The 16,975-nt window shown below is 41.0% G+C and overlaps 1 protein-coding gene across 1 annotated transcript in view; it reads left to right on the plus strand.

The window, feature by feature from the left end:
* XRCC2 (X-ray repair cross complementing 2) overlaps positions 1 to 16,050 on the plus strand; it is a 34,151-nt gene extending 18,101 nt beyond the window's left edge. The window contains exons 2-3 of the mRNA XM_045290020.1: positions 2,287 to 2,368; positions 15,307 to 16,050. Coding sequence (XP_045145955.1) covers positions 2,287 to 2,368; positions 15,307 to 16,028 — 804 coding nt within the window. The 3' untranslated portion in view covers positions 16,029 to 16,050. The remainder of the gene's footprint in view (positions 1 to 2,286; positions 2,369 to 15,306) is intronic.
* Positions 16,051 to 16,975: the final 925 nt, after the last annotated feature.

Consider the following 16,975-nt stretch of genomic DNA (forward strand, 5'->3'; position numbering starts at 1 on the left):
CCCTGTGACCCTTCTGTAAGGGGGTGTCCAGTTGCCTACAGATGGGCTTTGGGTCTGCACTCTGTACTCCCCCCTCATTCACATTGATATAGTTTTTAGTTCTGGGCCTTTGATGCCGGATAACTGATTCCATCGACACCTCATGATCACATAGACTGGTGTGCTTCTTCCATGTGAACTTTTTTGCTTCTCAGCTAGATGGCCGCTTGTTTGACTTCAAGCCTTTAAAATCCCAGACACTATATCTCTTGATAGCTGGGCACCATCAGCTTTCTTCGCCACATTTGCTTATGCACCCATTTTGTCTTCACTGATAGTGTCAGGAAGGTGAGCATCATGGAATACCAGGTAATTAGAACAAAGTGTTTTTGGATTGAGGGAGTACTTGAGTAGATGTATGCTACCTTGATACTTAACATATAAATATATGTATATCAATCTATTTCCCTATCATATATAAATATATTTACATATGTACATGCCTGTATTTAGACCTCTATAAGTGCCCTTTGCCTCCTAGTTCTATCCTCTATTTCCTTTTACTTTCCTCTTGTCCCACTATCATGTTCGGCCTTCATTCGGCTTTCAGTAATTCCTCTGGGTTACATTGCCCTTGATCAAGCCCTGCTTGGCATCTTTCGCCCTCCTCCTCATCGATTTTAGATTACTTGTTCTCTTGTCCCTGGGTTTGTTAACACCCACTTCCTTTCCCGCCTCCCCTGCCTCCCCTCTCCCATTTCCTCCCCACCTCCCCTTCCAACCTTCAATCCAATTGTTTTCTACTCCGGATTGTTTATCCCACCTATCTTATAAATAGCCATGCAGAGACAATAATAAGCACAAAAACAAGGCAGAGCAAAAGAAAATAACAAATCAAGGACCCCAAAAGAAAGCCTATAAATAGTTCCAGGTCTGTTGTTGACCTTTAGGGGTGTTTTCTGGTTGAGTCTGATGGGGTGCCTTGTCCTCTATGCCAAGCACCCTTAACACATTTAATCTTGTGAGGGCGGGATTTTCTTGCTTGAGGAAAACCCAGAGACGTGACTTAGGGATTCAGATACTGTAGTTCAAAGTGTCTGTTCTTAGCCACTGTCTCTTACTCTTAGTGTAAAACCTTTTGGTTCTTTTTCTTGTCTGCAGACTAACAATTAAGATCCTAAACATGGCATTCCGTGATCCTGAGAGCTTGTTTGGAGGTTCTAGCAGGGGAACAACCGCTTCTTTACCCTCAACTGAATGACAGAAGGTTGACCTCTTCAACCAAACAGCCTTTCTGCGGGAAAGATGCAGACTGAGCAGTGAGGGAAGAGGGGATACCCGGCTAGCCAGCCAGATCAGCCAAATCAACTGATTTATGCTTTGTTTTTAGGATCTCTTGATCTTTTTGATGCTACAAGTTCTAGCCATTTTAATTTGCTTTTAGTATGTCCCATCTGCCTGCTCCCCAATCACCTAACAAATTTCTGCTTATTTTATGAAGCTCACTTCTGGTGGTATCTCTGAAGTTTTTCTGAACTGTTTACCTTTGTTCCTCTCTCTACTCAGTAAAGAGTTGACAATATAATGGGGGAGACAACTACAGATAATTGTATTAGTGATGTGTTAAGTATAATAAGAAAGATCATTTTAAAAGTATGGTATAGTTAAATATTTTGGCCCTATAACCCAAAGTTAGTAGTTTGATGCTAAATCTCAATTACAGATAGACCAGTGTATACAGATATATCAGTATTTGATAGCTTAAGAAGTAAAATATTTTCTACAGAAATGAATATAATACTTCTCTTGAATCGCATTTTGTATTTCATCATTTCTTCCCAAGACCTCAAAATCATGAAAGGGTTTATTTGCTTATTTTTTTATATAAACTTTTGGGAAATGTGAAAATAGATTTCTAGGACTTAGGCAAATAAAGCTTCTGTTAAAATGGAGAGTTTATTGAAGAAACAAAAGAATCTAGGATTGGCCATTACCTTATAAAGACTTGCCAAAGTAGTACTGAGGGCCAGCTTAAATGAATGCTTTTCCTAGAAGATGCATTCTGTGAGATGAAAGGAGGGAAGAAGGAAGGTGTTTGCAGGCTTCCTGAAGTATGCTGGCTGGCTGGCTTTTGAAGTCAGCTCAGAATAAGCAATAAACATGATTAAAATTTTTTTTTTCAAAATAAGCACTCTGGCCTGCATCTTTGGCTGCAGTGTTTTCATATGTCGTGCACATCGTTCTTTTGAGCTTCACAGATTTGATATATTTAGGTAATGAATTTTCTATCTCTCTCTTATTTGCAAGCTTCTTGCCCGACTTGAAGGTCGAAGTTCCTTGAAAGAAATGGAACCATATCTGTTTGCCGATGAAGAATCGCCTGTGCATGGTAAATAGAAAAACTTAAACCCACAATTTAAGTTTTATAAAACTAACTTTATATTATTCACATACTCTTAGCAAGAAGTTATGTAGTTAAACGGTATCATTTTAAGCCACATATCTTTAATCCTTCCTTTATTTGTATTAGATGAGATGAATTTTGGCCATCGAGGTAAATCTTAGGAGCCTTAATGGTGTGCTGTGGGTTACATGTTGGGCTACTAACCCACAGGTCAATTGAAACCACTCTACAGGAGAAAGATAGGCTTTCTGTTATTGAAAATATTTATAGACTCGGAAACTGTAGCGTGTCTCCACTCTGCCCTACAGGCCTCTATGAGACAGTTTACTTCAGCCACCGGGGCTTCTTTTTGTGTGTTTGTGTGTGTGTGTGTTAATATTGTCCAAAGGGGCAAGGGGCAGTCACCTGCCACGCTATAAATTGCTTTGACGCAGTGGGTTTCTATTTGATTCTGCTTTACCTTTCTCTTTTTGTCGATATAGTTTCTATTTGGTAAAGTATCATTCTTGTACTTACCTAAGATTCAACTTAATAATATTACTTCCTATGGAGAGAATGGAGAGATAGTTCATAGTAACATGGTTGATCAAAAATTGTCTTTTATTATTGATAGCTCAGAAGGATTTTTTCTAACATTCTACTGTATTATTGGTAATATTGAAAGTTTTAGAACCATTCCCAAATTTGAACTCTTTTATATATGATTTTTATAGATATGTTTACTGTTTATTAGAGATTAGTGCTTTACAAACATAGGAATTCTGGTAAATTCTATTTCACACAATTTCCCCACACATCCCTAAAAAGGTCATTTATTATCATTGTATACTTTGCATTATCTCCATTTTGATTCCATAAGAAACTACACACTCCAGGGGGAAGAACAACAAAAACTAGAGGGGAACTGAGACAGTGGTTGGTGTGAGATATGAAAATAATAATAATCTATAATCTATCAAGGGGCCACGAGGGTCGGGGTGGGGGGAGGGAAAAAAGAGGAGCTGATCCCAAGGGCTCAATAAAAAATAAATGTCTAGAAAAGAATGGTGGAAATATACATACAAATATGTCTGTGATACAATTGATGTATGGATTATAACAAGAGTTGTAAGAGCCCCAAATAAAATGGTCTAAAAAAAATAGAAACTACACACTCTTCTATAAAATACTATGTATCTGCTGGTTAAAGATTTTTCTATACACTTCAGACTCTGTATATTACAAACCTTGTTTTTCATTACTAGTACATACCAAAGAACACATTCATATTATATATATATGATATATACACACACACACATATATGTATGTATATATGTATATATATATATATATCTCATACTTCTTCCAAGTACTTCCCGAGTCAGGAACCAAAACTGCACAAGGCAGTTTGAGTAGTGTCCAGCATAAGAGTAAACGTGTGGAGGGGAAATTGAAATAGGAAAAGACAGTGATCCTAACTGATTGTGGTTAAAATATCTTGCTTTTGCAGATTTAACCCCCAAAAATATGATCATGTAAGCAAATTGATAGGATCCTTCTCATATCTTTTCTGGGTGGGGCGAGGTGCTCTGTTACATATACTTCATTAACATTTTTAATAAATCTGTCTGAACTTCTATTTTGTGCTCTGCCATCTTCAAATGTAACTTTTCTCTTGTGGTCTGGGATGTTTGTAGTTACCCATACAAGTTTCTACATCTTTATTTGCACCAACAAAAAGGATAGAAGAAAGAGCATAAGGCTTGCATACTTCATATCCACTCAGGTCTCATTGTTGTTAACCTAGTACCTTAGCCACACTTGACTGTTGTAGAGACTAAAGAAACAGGTGATCATGTCACAACTGAAATCATATTGTGTAACCATGTTATAACTTAAAACTTCTTTAAATGCATTACCTTTATTGGGGTAGAAAGGTCATATTCTCTGCCACAGCCTGCCATTTTGGCAACTAAAATAGGTATGTAGACACGGCCTTTCCATGGGATTCATTTTTACTGTGCTATTCCTGTATGAGCTCAGACTTTAGTATCTCAGTGCACAGAGAGTTTTTCCATCAGATCTGAATGTGGCTCCTTATGATCCAGCAACCTGTAATTAAAAGACAAATCATGTGCCCGTCCTCCTCTCCAATGCACACACCGGACACAACATCCAGTGATGGAAGAGAACAGACTAACCACAATAAAGACGCCTTCATGTTTCCAAACAAGCAGTCGTCTGAGATGTCAGCTAAGTCCACATGGAAGAAACACCCCAACGTCCATGACCCAAGAATTCTAAATTATATCACCCAAAGCCAAAGGAGGGAATAGTATCAGAGCTTAAATTGTGAGATTCTGGTTGGCAGAAGATTATGGATCACATTGGAAGCCCAAAATATATTTGTGAGATCTACACAGGAATAAGCTTCTAGTGACTTCCCTCTAACCATAATTGAGGGATGGGAATAAACTGGTTACCAGAGAGTATTGGACAGATTACTATAGTAGATTAAAATGATAAACCTAACTTAAACAGTTAAACCTTGTCACTTGATCTGGGTTTTTTTGTGATGTATTTTGTCACTGTGGTAGCCTTGAATTTTGTGTGTTTTTCTGATTTCTGGTGTATGAAACCCAGGATTGAGGAGCCTATAGAGACAATAGTTAGAATATGATTCTTGGGGAGTATGGGGGTGGGGGGAACAGGGGAGTGGGGATTGAGGGGAGCTGATATCAAGGAGTCCAAGAAGAAATGTTTTGAAACTGGTAGCAAGTGTATAATACTATTTGATGTGATTGAACTATGGAATGGTATGATGTCTGGATTAGCTCCTAATAAAATTATTTGGAAAAAATATCCCATTCAGAAAAGGGGAATATGAAAAATATGAAGGGAAATTTAAAAGTTGGTGGGAAAATCTTTAGCCATTTTGAACCAGAAGTGGAAGGAAAGGAAAGCGGCTTTTAAGAAGTAGTCTAAGCAGGAGATAGGACTGGCCTCTAGTCTTTCTTCTACCAGGCAGCTCTAGGCCAGCTGGTGCTAGGCCAGCAGCCAAGATCAGACGAAGGATTGGCCACTTTCTACCCAAACCTCCAGAGAGGACTGGGCGGAGTGAAGAGGCAAGGAAATAAAGTCTTCCTACTTAGGAAACATGGGAAAAGGCCATTGTCTTTTAATTTCACTTTCCCATGAACTTTTTGAAGCCCTCATATGTCACAGTGGACCGTAATAATGGTTGAATCCTGCCAGGAAGGAATTGTGAAAACTCCGCGTCCTGGCAATAAGGTAAGTTCTTAGGTTAGCCCATCCTGTGCCCCTTGCCCTGCCTTCTGGGAGTTTCTTCCTTGCTCATTATTCGTTCTGGCCAGTTGTAAGGTGAGCATTTGGAAATATGCCTTTGAGAGTGCTGTGTAGTTTTTGTAGTCTGCTTTCTGGACCCAGGATTTGCTTTAAGAGTTAAGCAAAGTAAGGTTTTACAGGCAAAAACCAGAGTTGTAATTACGTTAAGAAAAATAAGTTCTCATAATAGTCATAAGAGGGTTTTTGATTTGTCTATTTTTATCTAGTTTCATTTTTCACGCTCAAAACCAAACACACCCTGATCAAAACTCACTTCCATTAAGTGGATGCCGATTAATAGCACCCTATAGGACAATATAGAACTTCTCCATGAGTTTTTGAGGGTGTAAAGCCCAGTGTTTTCCCCTCAGAGCTGCTTGTGGTTTTGAACTGCTAACCTTGCAGATGGCAGCTCAACTTGTAACCATTCCGCCTCCCAGGGTTCCAATTAACAGATAATGACCCACTAAGAGGATAGAACTGCTCCTGTGGGTTTCAGAGACTAACTTTAGGGACTTTCCCCTATGGAGCAGCTGGTATTGGTGAACTGTAGACCTTAATATTAGCAGCCCAATTCATAGCCACTCGTGACCAAATGCTGGTGTTTCATAAGTCATTCACTGCCATTGAGTCAATACTTGTTTGGGCTGGGTCCAGACCAGGCAGCTCCCACCCCCTCTCCAGCCTCTCAGGAAAACGGATGACCTGCTGGACTATGAAGCCCCTGCCCCCAGCATTACAAGGAGCTTCTCTCCAGGCCAGGCATGTGCGGCCCCTTCCCCCAGCATTCCAGGAAACGAGTTTGCAAAAACTTGATTTCCCACAGAGCACAGCTGCAGCACTAAAAACCTCCCTTCCTCTTATCAGCACATAATTCCTTGACTCGGGCCCTATATATGTCCCACCACCTCACTGCCAGGTGCGATTTCCCTAACCTAACTCCTTGGGTTGCGGAATCTGCCCAGGAGTTCCTCCCTTAGTAAAGCCATCCTTTACTTTTCATTCCTGACTGAGCCCTGTCTCCTTTCTGCGCCTCCGCCTCCACCTTTTGGTGCTGAAACCCGAGACTGGCATGAGGGGCCTACTTTTGTGTTTAGGCCTCCTTCTGGCCAGTGCGTTGCCCCATCATCTGCTTCCACAGACCTCTGAAGCTTGTCTGCATAAGCACGTTTCTGGTCAATATTTCTGTGCATGTTCATTCTGTCTCGTTAAAGTCTTGTTAGCCACTCCAGACACCAAGGACCAGGAAACTCATGAGATCATAGGGTCCCCAAAAGGCTGGAAAGCTAGGAAGTTGGAGGCGCCCCGCTGGCGGGGTTATTATGCCAACCCTAGTACTAAAAGGAGCTGGAAATAACTGCCTTTCCCCAAAAGGGGTGCTATGATAAGGTCAGTTTCTCCTGTCTACCTTTTCTTCCTTCATGTAGCCTCCAGCCCTTTGTCTCTGTTTACTTCCTGGGATTTCTGCCACTGACAGGACTGCTGGCACTGGGCCTGGCAGTCACTGCACCTTCCAACTGGACTAAAGCACAGAGGATGAGTCTGAGCTTCATCTACTGGTGTGTGTGCTTTGTATTTGTAGCTCTGCGGTGTCTGCTCCCAGAACTACTCTAAGGCTTTCCTACTTCCTCCTTTCCTTACCCTGAACAAAGGTCTCTGAGTGCCCTCCCTCCATTTTTATCGGCCACAAGGCAAGGCCCCTCCCTCTTCTTAGCTCCCCAGGTGTCTCTCTCACTGAACCAAGGTCCCTGTCGGGTAAAACTTCAGGCCTGCACCATGGAACCTACCTGTTCCAGAGAGTCCAGGACTTTTTCCCCCTGGAGTCCTAACTCTGACCGGGACGCCTCTCAGGGTTACCAGGCCACCTCCTGACTGACGGGTGTGGACGGGGACCAGGAGACGTCCTTCTACTCTGCCTGTACGCCCTGAAGTTTGAGACACAGTGGAAAGCACCGTCTCTAAGCCTCCCAAAGACAGACTCTTTCAAGACTTGCTTCGCCACACAATTGGAATTTACATCTCTTGAGCTGGGGACTGACTGTTGGTGACCTAACTGTTGGTGACCTGACTTGCTGTTGGCTGCCCCTGCCAGAGAATCTGAATCTCTACAAAGGACTACCTGGCAGCCCTCAAGACTTGAAGGACTGCCAGTGCCTCACAACTGTCTAACATTTGAATTGTACTGAGCTATTTGTACTGCTTTATAATTTAACTGTTTATTTCTTGTGTTATATATCTATTTGTATAACTGCATCATAATTTAACAACTGTTTATTTCTTGTGTTTATCTATCTATCTAAATATATATTTATAAAATTATTAGCAATCTGGTTTTATCTCTCTAGAGAACCCTAACACACTCAGTCACCTACTGATATTAAAAAGAAACTACAGAAAGCCAAGGATGGCCTCAGACTCCCGTCGTGACCTGGTAAATATGGCATTTAAAGTTTTTAATATCTAAGAAGAACAGGCTGAGGCAGTACGTGAGTCTGGAGCCCACCAGCAGGCTAGTTGGTAAGCCTAGGCATTGGTTGCCATTCTCAGGCCCGCTGGAGGAAAGGGTCAAAAGATATCAGGAAGTAACTCCAACCATTCCTCTAACTGTCCACCACCTGAACTTTGCTTTAAATGTGGTCAAGAGGGGCACTGGGCTAAGCACTGCCCGCAGCCCTGACTACCCAGTAAGCCTTGCCTGGTGTGCAGTCACCAGCGCCACTGGAGAAGCAACTGCCCTTCGGTGCCTAGCCACAGAGGGACACTCCCTCCAAACCCTGTCCTGCCATTGGCACTGCTGGGTCTGCCACCAACGACAATTGAAGATGCCCGACTCAATGAACCCGGTGACCCTCGCTGTGCCTCTGGTGGCAATCAAGGTAGTGGGCAAATCTGTCTCCTTTTGGGTAGACACGGGAGCTGCCTTCTTAATTCTTCCTTCTCGGGCCGCTTCTCCTTCTCGGTCACAGTTATGGGTATAGATGGCAAGCCCTCAAAACCTTTAGTAACTCCTTTGTTTCTCACTTGTTTTTAATGTCCTGCGTCGTTACTGGGTAAGGATCTCCTTTCTAAGTTGGGAGTTAGTCTTCAGTGGAACAGTTTGCTACCCACTTCTCCTTCCTGATTTTCCTTTTTGCTAACGCTTTCCACCACTGAAGCCCCACTCGCAACCTCCTCCACTCTACTGCCACACTATATTAATCCAGAAGTGTGGAACACTTCCCGACCTGTTGTTGCAAATCATCACCAACCTGTTTTTATTTACCTTAAAGACCCTTCCGCTTTCCCATCTTGCCCCCAGTTTCCAATCTCCCTCACTCACTGTAATGTAATGGTCTGAATCTCATCATTTCAACACCTCCTAACTAGCCAACTCATTGTGCCTGCTCACTCTCCGTACAACAAGGCAAAACTGGTCCTACAGCCTAGTACAGGGCTAACGCCTTATCAATGGAACCGTAGCCCCTATCCACCCTGTAGTTCCTAACCCCTACACTCTTCTGTCTCGTATTCCACCTGATACCACCCATTTTACTATACTCGACTTAAAAGATGCTTTCCTTACAATTCCTTTGGACACCACCTGCCAGTTTCTGTTTGCCTTCACTTGGGAGGACCCAGACACTGGAACTGCCTCCCAGTACACGTCCCTTTTGCCTCAGGGTTACTGCAACTCGCCTCATCTGTTCAGCCTAGTGCTAACCACCGGTCTCTTACACTGTCCCCTCTCACCATCCAGTTTGCTACAGTACATGGATGATCTACTGCTGTGCAGCCTGTCTGAAACCAGTTCACTGGAACACACAGCCCAATTCTAAAACTTCCTAGTTTCTAAAGGCTATCAAGTGTCACCACGAGCTAAAGACCAGCTCTCTCACACAACTGTTACCTACTTAGGCCTGCAGCTCACTCCCACCTCCCAGGAACTCACCACAGATCGTCGCCAGGCAGTGAGGGAGCTCCAAGCTCCAGAAACCACAGACCAAATACTTTCTTTCTTAGGCTTTGTAGGATTTTTCACACTGGATTCCTAATCTTTCTTCATTAGCTAAACCTCTTTACAAAGCCGCTAAGGCAGCCCCTGTTGTCTCCCTAGATTCCCCCCAGTTAGTCAAAGCTGCCTTTAACAAACTCCAGCCTGCTCTCCTTCACTCACCCACCTTCATCCTTTAAACCTGGATGCTCCTTACACCTTCCATGAGAGTGACCTAGTCCTCTGCTATGTCCATGACCAAAAACAACAGTTCTGTAAAAAATGGCCAGGTACATATCTAGGGTGTGCATATTCCTCATGTACACTTCATGTGTAACAGTAAACAGGTCGATCACGCCCGAGCAGTCGCTGGAAATTCTCTTAAGTGATGCCCTATCCTGAATTCATCTTAGAGATTATCAGATATACATTCCCACCCTGGTATCCAAAGTGGGGAAAAGGTGTCAAAGGAGGTCTTTATCAAAACACTGTCGAGTCGTATCCTTCCACCACGTTAACAGTCCATAGATAAAATATGTTCTGTTTCCTTACCTGCCAAAAAGTATTGATGAAATAGCCAAAGAAATTCAGGATAAAGGACTTAACCTGTTAACCCAGCTTAAAAAAGAGGATAACAGCCCTCACTCCTTGAAGCGGGTAAAGCTTACCCAAGAAGTAGTCTTCTTGTTAAATGCTTCCAAAATAGAAAATTGATCCTGCTTTATCTGCACCTTCCTCATACATCCACTATTGGCAGCATTTGCGATAAACTCCCTCCCTTGTGGCAAAACCAGCAGCTCTTGTCCTGTTATCATTCCTAACATACCATTATTTGCTCCCGAAAGCCATGTTAACATCAGCTACACCCTGTGGTATCTACCATCCACAACACAGGCCCAGAGCCTACCCCCCAATCACGCCCAAAACATTACAGGCTCACTTAAAGCCCCCCTAGGAACCCTCTGGTGCAATGGAACCCTAACAAAATGCCTCAATACCTCCATTTGCACCCCTTGCCTCCCAGTCACTGTCTTTCCAACTCTCAGTGTAACGCCAGGAGGAATTTTGAAGTCTGTGGGACCTGTACACTCACTCCGGCTCTCAAACCAAGTGAGCAGTTTTCCTACCAGCGCTGGTAGGACTCAACTTCGCCTCCTCCTTAACCACAGCCAGTATGTCCAGAGGAGCAATAGGACAAACCAAGATGTAGTCCCAAACCTTCAATGACAAAATACAACTCATGATGGATTCCACTTTTAACTCGCTTGTCTCCCTCCAGAAAGAACTGACATCCTTAGCCCAAGTCACCCTGAAAAACCGCCGAACCCTTGACTTATTAATAGCAAAGGGGGAACATGTATGTTTTTAAATGAAGAATGTTCATATTATATTAATGAATCAGGTGTAGTTGAACAAAATGTTAAAGCACTCCGCACCATGGCCAATGAAATCAGAAAACGTCGGTGTAGCACCACCAGCTCCTCATGGTTTCAAAATCCTGTCATGACCTGGATTATGCCCTTTGTCTGGCCTCTGATACTAATCTGTACTGTTAATTTTAGCTCCCTGAGTGTTTAAATTTTTGGAGGAACAAATGAAAGACATCTCCAAACTAACCTTCAATGAGCTCTTACTTCACCCTTCAGCCTGAGCCCTGAACCTTCAGACTCTTAATCCCTCCCCTTATTGCCCTAGCTCAGTAGGAAGTAGTTAAAGACAGAACTCTACACCCATTACCACTAAGAGTATTGGATGCTTGGACCGGATCCAATGCTTGGACCGGACCTAAACGAGTTTGCAAAAACAAGATGATTTCTTACAGACCACATCCTGACTCAGATCCTGGAGCTGTAGCACCAAAAACCTCCCTTTTACCAACATATAATTCCTTGACTCGGGCCCTATATATGTCCCACCACCTCACTGCCAGGTGCGCCTTCCCTAACCTAACTCGGGTTGCGGAATTCACTGGGGAGTTCCTCCCTTAATAAAGCCATCCTTTACTTTTCATTCCTGACTGAGCTCTGTCTCCTTTCTGTGCCTCCGCCTCCACCTCTCATCAACTTCTGTCCTTCTTCATTATTATTTTTCTTCCTCAGTATTTCTTTGCTGTTCATAATCCATTAAGTCTTTATCTGCCAAATCCCTATCCTTGTGATCCTCCCCATCAGTGATACCAGTTTATGTACTGCAACATTGTATGTAGCATATGCTGCTAATGTAAAAGTGGCTTTTTAAAAAGCAGATAGCCATAACTGTGTCTCATATTACTCAAATATAGCATAAACCAAGGGCTACTTGTACTTACCACATACTTCCTTAGTTAATATATGAGTTCCAAAAGCCCTTTTTAAAACATGTAGGTAAACATCCTATCAATTGACACAAGAAAAGCATGTGTAAAAAGTTCAACATTTCTCCTGATGAAAACAAACAAAATAGGAATTGAAGGAACATTCTTCGACACGATAAGCACATATCTACAAAAATAACAGCTAAAATGACACAGAAAACGAAAGCATCTCCCTGTGACTGGGAACCAGACAAGGATAGACTTTATCACCACTCCCATTCACCGCTGTGCTAGAAATCTTAGCCTGAGCTATTAGACACAAATAGGAAATTAAAAGTCTCCCAATTGATAAAAAAAATAATTCTATTTGTAGATGAAATGGTCCAGTTACAGAAAATCCCAAAGACGCTTCAAGAACACTGTTGGAACTAAGTATTCAGCAAAGTGGCAAGGTACAAGATCAACATAAAGAAATCAATTGTATTACTAACAAAGGGAGCTCTAAAAAGGAATCAGGAAAACAATACTATTTATAATAGCCACCCATAAGAGGAAATAAACCAAACTGACTGCCATCAAGTTGATTCCAACTCATAATAGCCATGTCGGATAGAATAGAACGACCTCTGTGGGTTTGTGAGAAAGTAACTCTTTATAGGAGTAGAAAGCCTTTTTCCTGTGGAGAGGTTGATAGTTTCCAACTTGACTTTGCAGTTAGTAGACCAACTTGTAACCACTGAGCCACCAGGGCTCTTTGTAGTCACTGTAGTACAAGTGAAATGGTTTGCATCTGTGGTTTTGCTGTTAATATTTCTAATGGCTAAACATCTTTTAATATATGTGGCTACTTGTATATCGTGAAATGTATATTCAAGTTCTTTTGTCCATTTTATTTTTTAAAATTTAATCTTTATTATCATTCATTGTCTGATTTATTTTTTAAACATATGGATACATAATTCATATATCATACAACTCAGTGATTTAAATATATTAAAGAAAGCTGTGCATTCAGCACCACAGTCAATTTTAGTATATTTTCTGCCTTTTAAAATCTATTATTATTAACCCATTTCCTCCCAAACTCCCCTGCATAACCCTAAGAAACTGTTAATCTAATTGCTGTCTCTTTAGATTTCCCTATCCTTTTTTTAATTTTATTTATTTTTTATTTTTTAACATTTTATTAGGGCCTCATACAACTGTTATCCCAATCCATACACACATCAATTGTGTAAAGCGCATTTGTACATCGTTTCTCAAAACATTTTCTCTCCGTTGAAACCCCCGACATTAGGTCCTCATTTTTCCCCTCCCTCCCCGCTCCCCCCTCCCGCATGAGCCCTTGATAGTTTATAAATGGGTATTTTGTCATATCTTGCCCTGTCCGATGTCTCTCTTCACCCACTTTTCGGTTGTCTGTCCCCCAGGGAGGAGGTCACACACAGTTCCATGTAATCGGTTCCCTCTTTCCTACCCATTCTCCCTTTACCCTCCCTGTTTTGCCACTCATACCACTGGTCCTATAGGGCTCATCCGTCCTGGATTCCCTGTATTTTCAGTTCCTATCTGTACCAGTGTACCTCCTCTGGTCTAGCCAGTCTTGCAAGATAGAATTCGAGTCATGGTAGTGGGAGCGGGGAGGAAACCTTTAGGAACTAGAGGAAGGTTGTATTTCTCATCATTGTTACATCGCACCCTGACTGGCTCATCTCCTCCCCGAGACCCCTCTGCAAGGGGATCTCCAGTGACCTACTAATGGGCTTTGGATCTCCACTCTGCACTCCCCCCATCATTCACTATGGTAAGATTTTTTGTTCTGATGATGCCTTACACCTGATCCCTTCGACACCTCGTGGTTGCATAGGCTGGTGTGCTTCTTCCATGTGGGCTTTGTTGCTTCTGAGCTTGATGGCCGCTTGATTACCTTCAAGCCTTTAAGACCCCAGACGCTATACTTTTTGATAGCCGGGCACCATCAGCTTTCTTCACCACATTTGCTTATGCACCCATTTGTCTTCAGTGATCCGTTTGACACCCCGTGATCACACAGGTTGATATGTTGTTCCATGTGGAGATTTCCCAATCCTATGTTTCATATAAGCCACAATCATTGAAAAATAATGAAAACAGATTAAGACACAGGAAAAACCTCAGTCCGAAAGATAGCAGAGAGTAATAAAAGCTAGAAAAGTTAAAAATTGATCAAGATAGAAAACCAATGGTAAGATGTTATATTTTAACTGTATCTGTAGCAATCCATTTCCATTGCACTCTGCACAAGATTATTCATATCCTTAGTTAGTGTACCTAGGGACGCCAATGGAGGGGCTCTGTAAATGGATTTTGGGTTTCACTGTCATCCACAGCCTTCTGCAGGTGAGATGCTCAGAATTTAAATCCTGATCTTGGATGATATTATTGATAATCCTTTGAGCACACTGGTAAGTGTCCTTCCATGTGGACCTCGCTGACACCTCACTGAGACTTTGTTTTAAGATAAGCTTTTAGAACCTCATATTCTATCTGATAGCCAGGGCACCATCTGATTTCTTTACAACACTGCTATAACACTCATATCTTCAGAGATCATGAATCAAGTATGTAAGACCGCAGAATAAGAAACTAGTGTTCTTACATTAGGGTTTATGATTAAGTGCCAGCTCAAGATCCATGCATACATTATCAGTTTATATATGTCCCTTGTCTACTTTAGAGACAGCATTATGAGTTTCTTGAGAATAATATAAATAATTTTCATGGGACATTTGGAATTCAAATAATAGTATTAATTTAGCCAAGAGTATAGAATTTAAAATATTATTGAGAAAGCCTTTACGCATTTTGTGATTGGCTTGTCTTTTTGCTGTTAAGTTGTCAAAGTTTTATCTATATATATTGATGATTAGATTCTGACTTAAGATAGTCTCCTGGTCAGTAGCTTGTGTTTTCACTTTTTTTGTAAAGCCTTTTGATGACTGGCTCATTTTGTGGGGGGGCGTTGTTTGTTTGTTTGTTTTTCCTATCCTTCATGCTAGTTGATAGTTTCTTCTCACAGGTGAAATTTAATTATTTAATTATTTAAATGTAATATTTTTTATTGTGAAATAATACATATATGAAGTTTGTCATTTTAGCCCTTTGGTGCTATTGTTTGAACCATTTCTTTGTATTCACTTATACATATCCATTTTGGCAAATTGTTTTAGATTTTTTGTTCTTTTACATTAAAGTAAATATATTTGTAAACATTTTTTAAAGTGTTTCTTTCTATAATCTAATTGTTGCTATGCTCCTACTGCATTTTGTCTGACATTTAAATTTTTTAAACAGGTGATATTCTTGAATTTCATGGTGCAGAAGGAACGGGGAAAACAGAAATGCTGTATCACTTAACATCACGGTGTATACTTCCAAAGTCAGAAGGTGGACTAGAAATAGAAGTCTTATATATTGACACAGATCACCATTTTGATATGCTACGGCTTGTTACAATACTTGAACATAGACTGTCCCAAAGCTCTGAAGAGATAATAAAATCTTGCCTTCGAAGATTCTTTTTAGTCTACTGCAATAGCAGCTCCCAGTTGCTTTTCACCCTTTACTCACTGGAAACTTTGTTTTGTAGCCATCCCTCCCTCTGCCTTTTGATTTTAGATAGCTTGTCAGCTTTTTATTGGATAGACCGAGCCAATGGAGGAGAAAGTGTTACTTTACAGGAGTCCACTCTGAAGAAATGTTCTCAGTTCTTACAGAAACTCGTGAACGAGTACCGCTTAGTTCTTTTTGTATCGACACAAAGCATCATGCAAAAATCCTCAGACTCAACAGAAGGACCTCTCTCTGCCTCTAAGAGTTCAAGTTGTGAGGACATAAACTACAGACCCTATCTGTGCAAGGCATGGCAACAAATGGTAAAGCACAGAATATTTTTTTCCAAGCAAGATGATCCTAAAAGGAGCAACCAATTTTCCTTAATTGCACGTCACTTAAAAAGTAACAGTCTTAAAAAACATTTTTTCATTATTGGAGAAAGTGGGGTTGAATTTTGTTGATATGTATCATAAATCAGTCTTTTGCAGGATGTTATAAACCTTATTAAAAGTCTTTTATAAGCTAAAGTGTTTTTTTTCTTCTAAAGTTTTATACTCCAGGGGAATGAACACAATAGTATTTCTATATAGAATGGATTTCATAAACTTATACAGGAAAACTTCAGACTTATTTTTCTTGGTTATTGAAGACTAATCAAAATATGAACTACTGAATTTGTTCTAAAATTTAGTAATATATACATTTCAGCCGAAATAAAATACATACTTAGTATACAGTGTCACTTTTCGAAATTCAGCGTAAAAACTTTTCTAATTACTATTTAGGAAAGTTCAAATGCAGTGTTAATCTATCATAGTAACTTTAGCAAACTGACTTTGGAAAAAATTTAAATAGACCTTTTATTTCTACATAAGGTATGAGTCAAGGCCACTCATACCTCTCACTAACATTGTTATGTATGTGTCAACCCAACACTGCACCCTATGGTTCTGATGTCATATATGCCTCCACCCTTCCTTACAAGTTTTGACACCACTACTTCACTGGATTCTATAACTCATTGCAGTGACCACAGAGAACTCACAGACCACACTAACAATTATGTTTTATTAGGGAAATTGCTGGTGTGTTTGGTGCTGTCATGTCAGTTCTAATTCATAGTGATCAACCCTGTGTACAACGCAAAACAGCACACTGCCTCGCCCGTTCCACCCTCACAATTGGTCTTAGGTTTGAACATATTGCTGCAGCCACTGTGTCAATCTATCTTCTTGGGAGTCTTCCTCTTTTTCGCTGCCCCTCTACTTTTCCAAGCATGGTGTCCTTCTCCAGTGACTGGTCTCTCCCTGTAACATGTCCAAAGTCTACTCCTACACTTAGTCTTGTCATCCTTTCTTCTAAAGAGAATTCTGGCTTAACTTTTTCAAAGACAGTTTATTCTTTTGGC

This window comes from Echinops telfairi, unplaced genomic scaffold, assembly GCF_000313985.2.
Source record: "Echinops telfairi isolate 266 unplaced genomic scaffold, ASM31398v2 ScPeMD7_31;HRSCAF=116, whole genome shotgun sequence".
Classification (NCBI taxonomy): domain Eukaryota; kingdom Metazoa; phylum Chordata; class Mammalia; order Afrosoricida; family Tenrecidae; genus Echinops; species Echinops telfairi.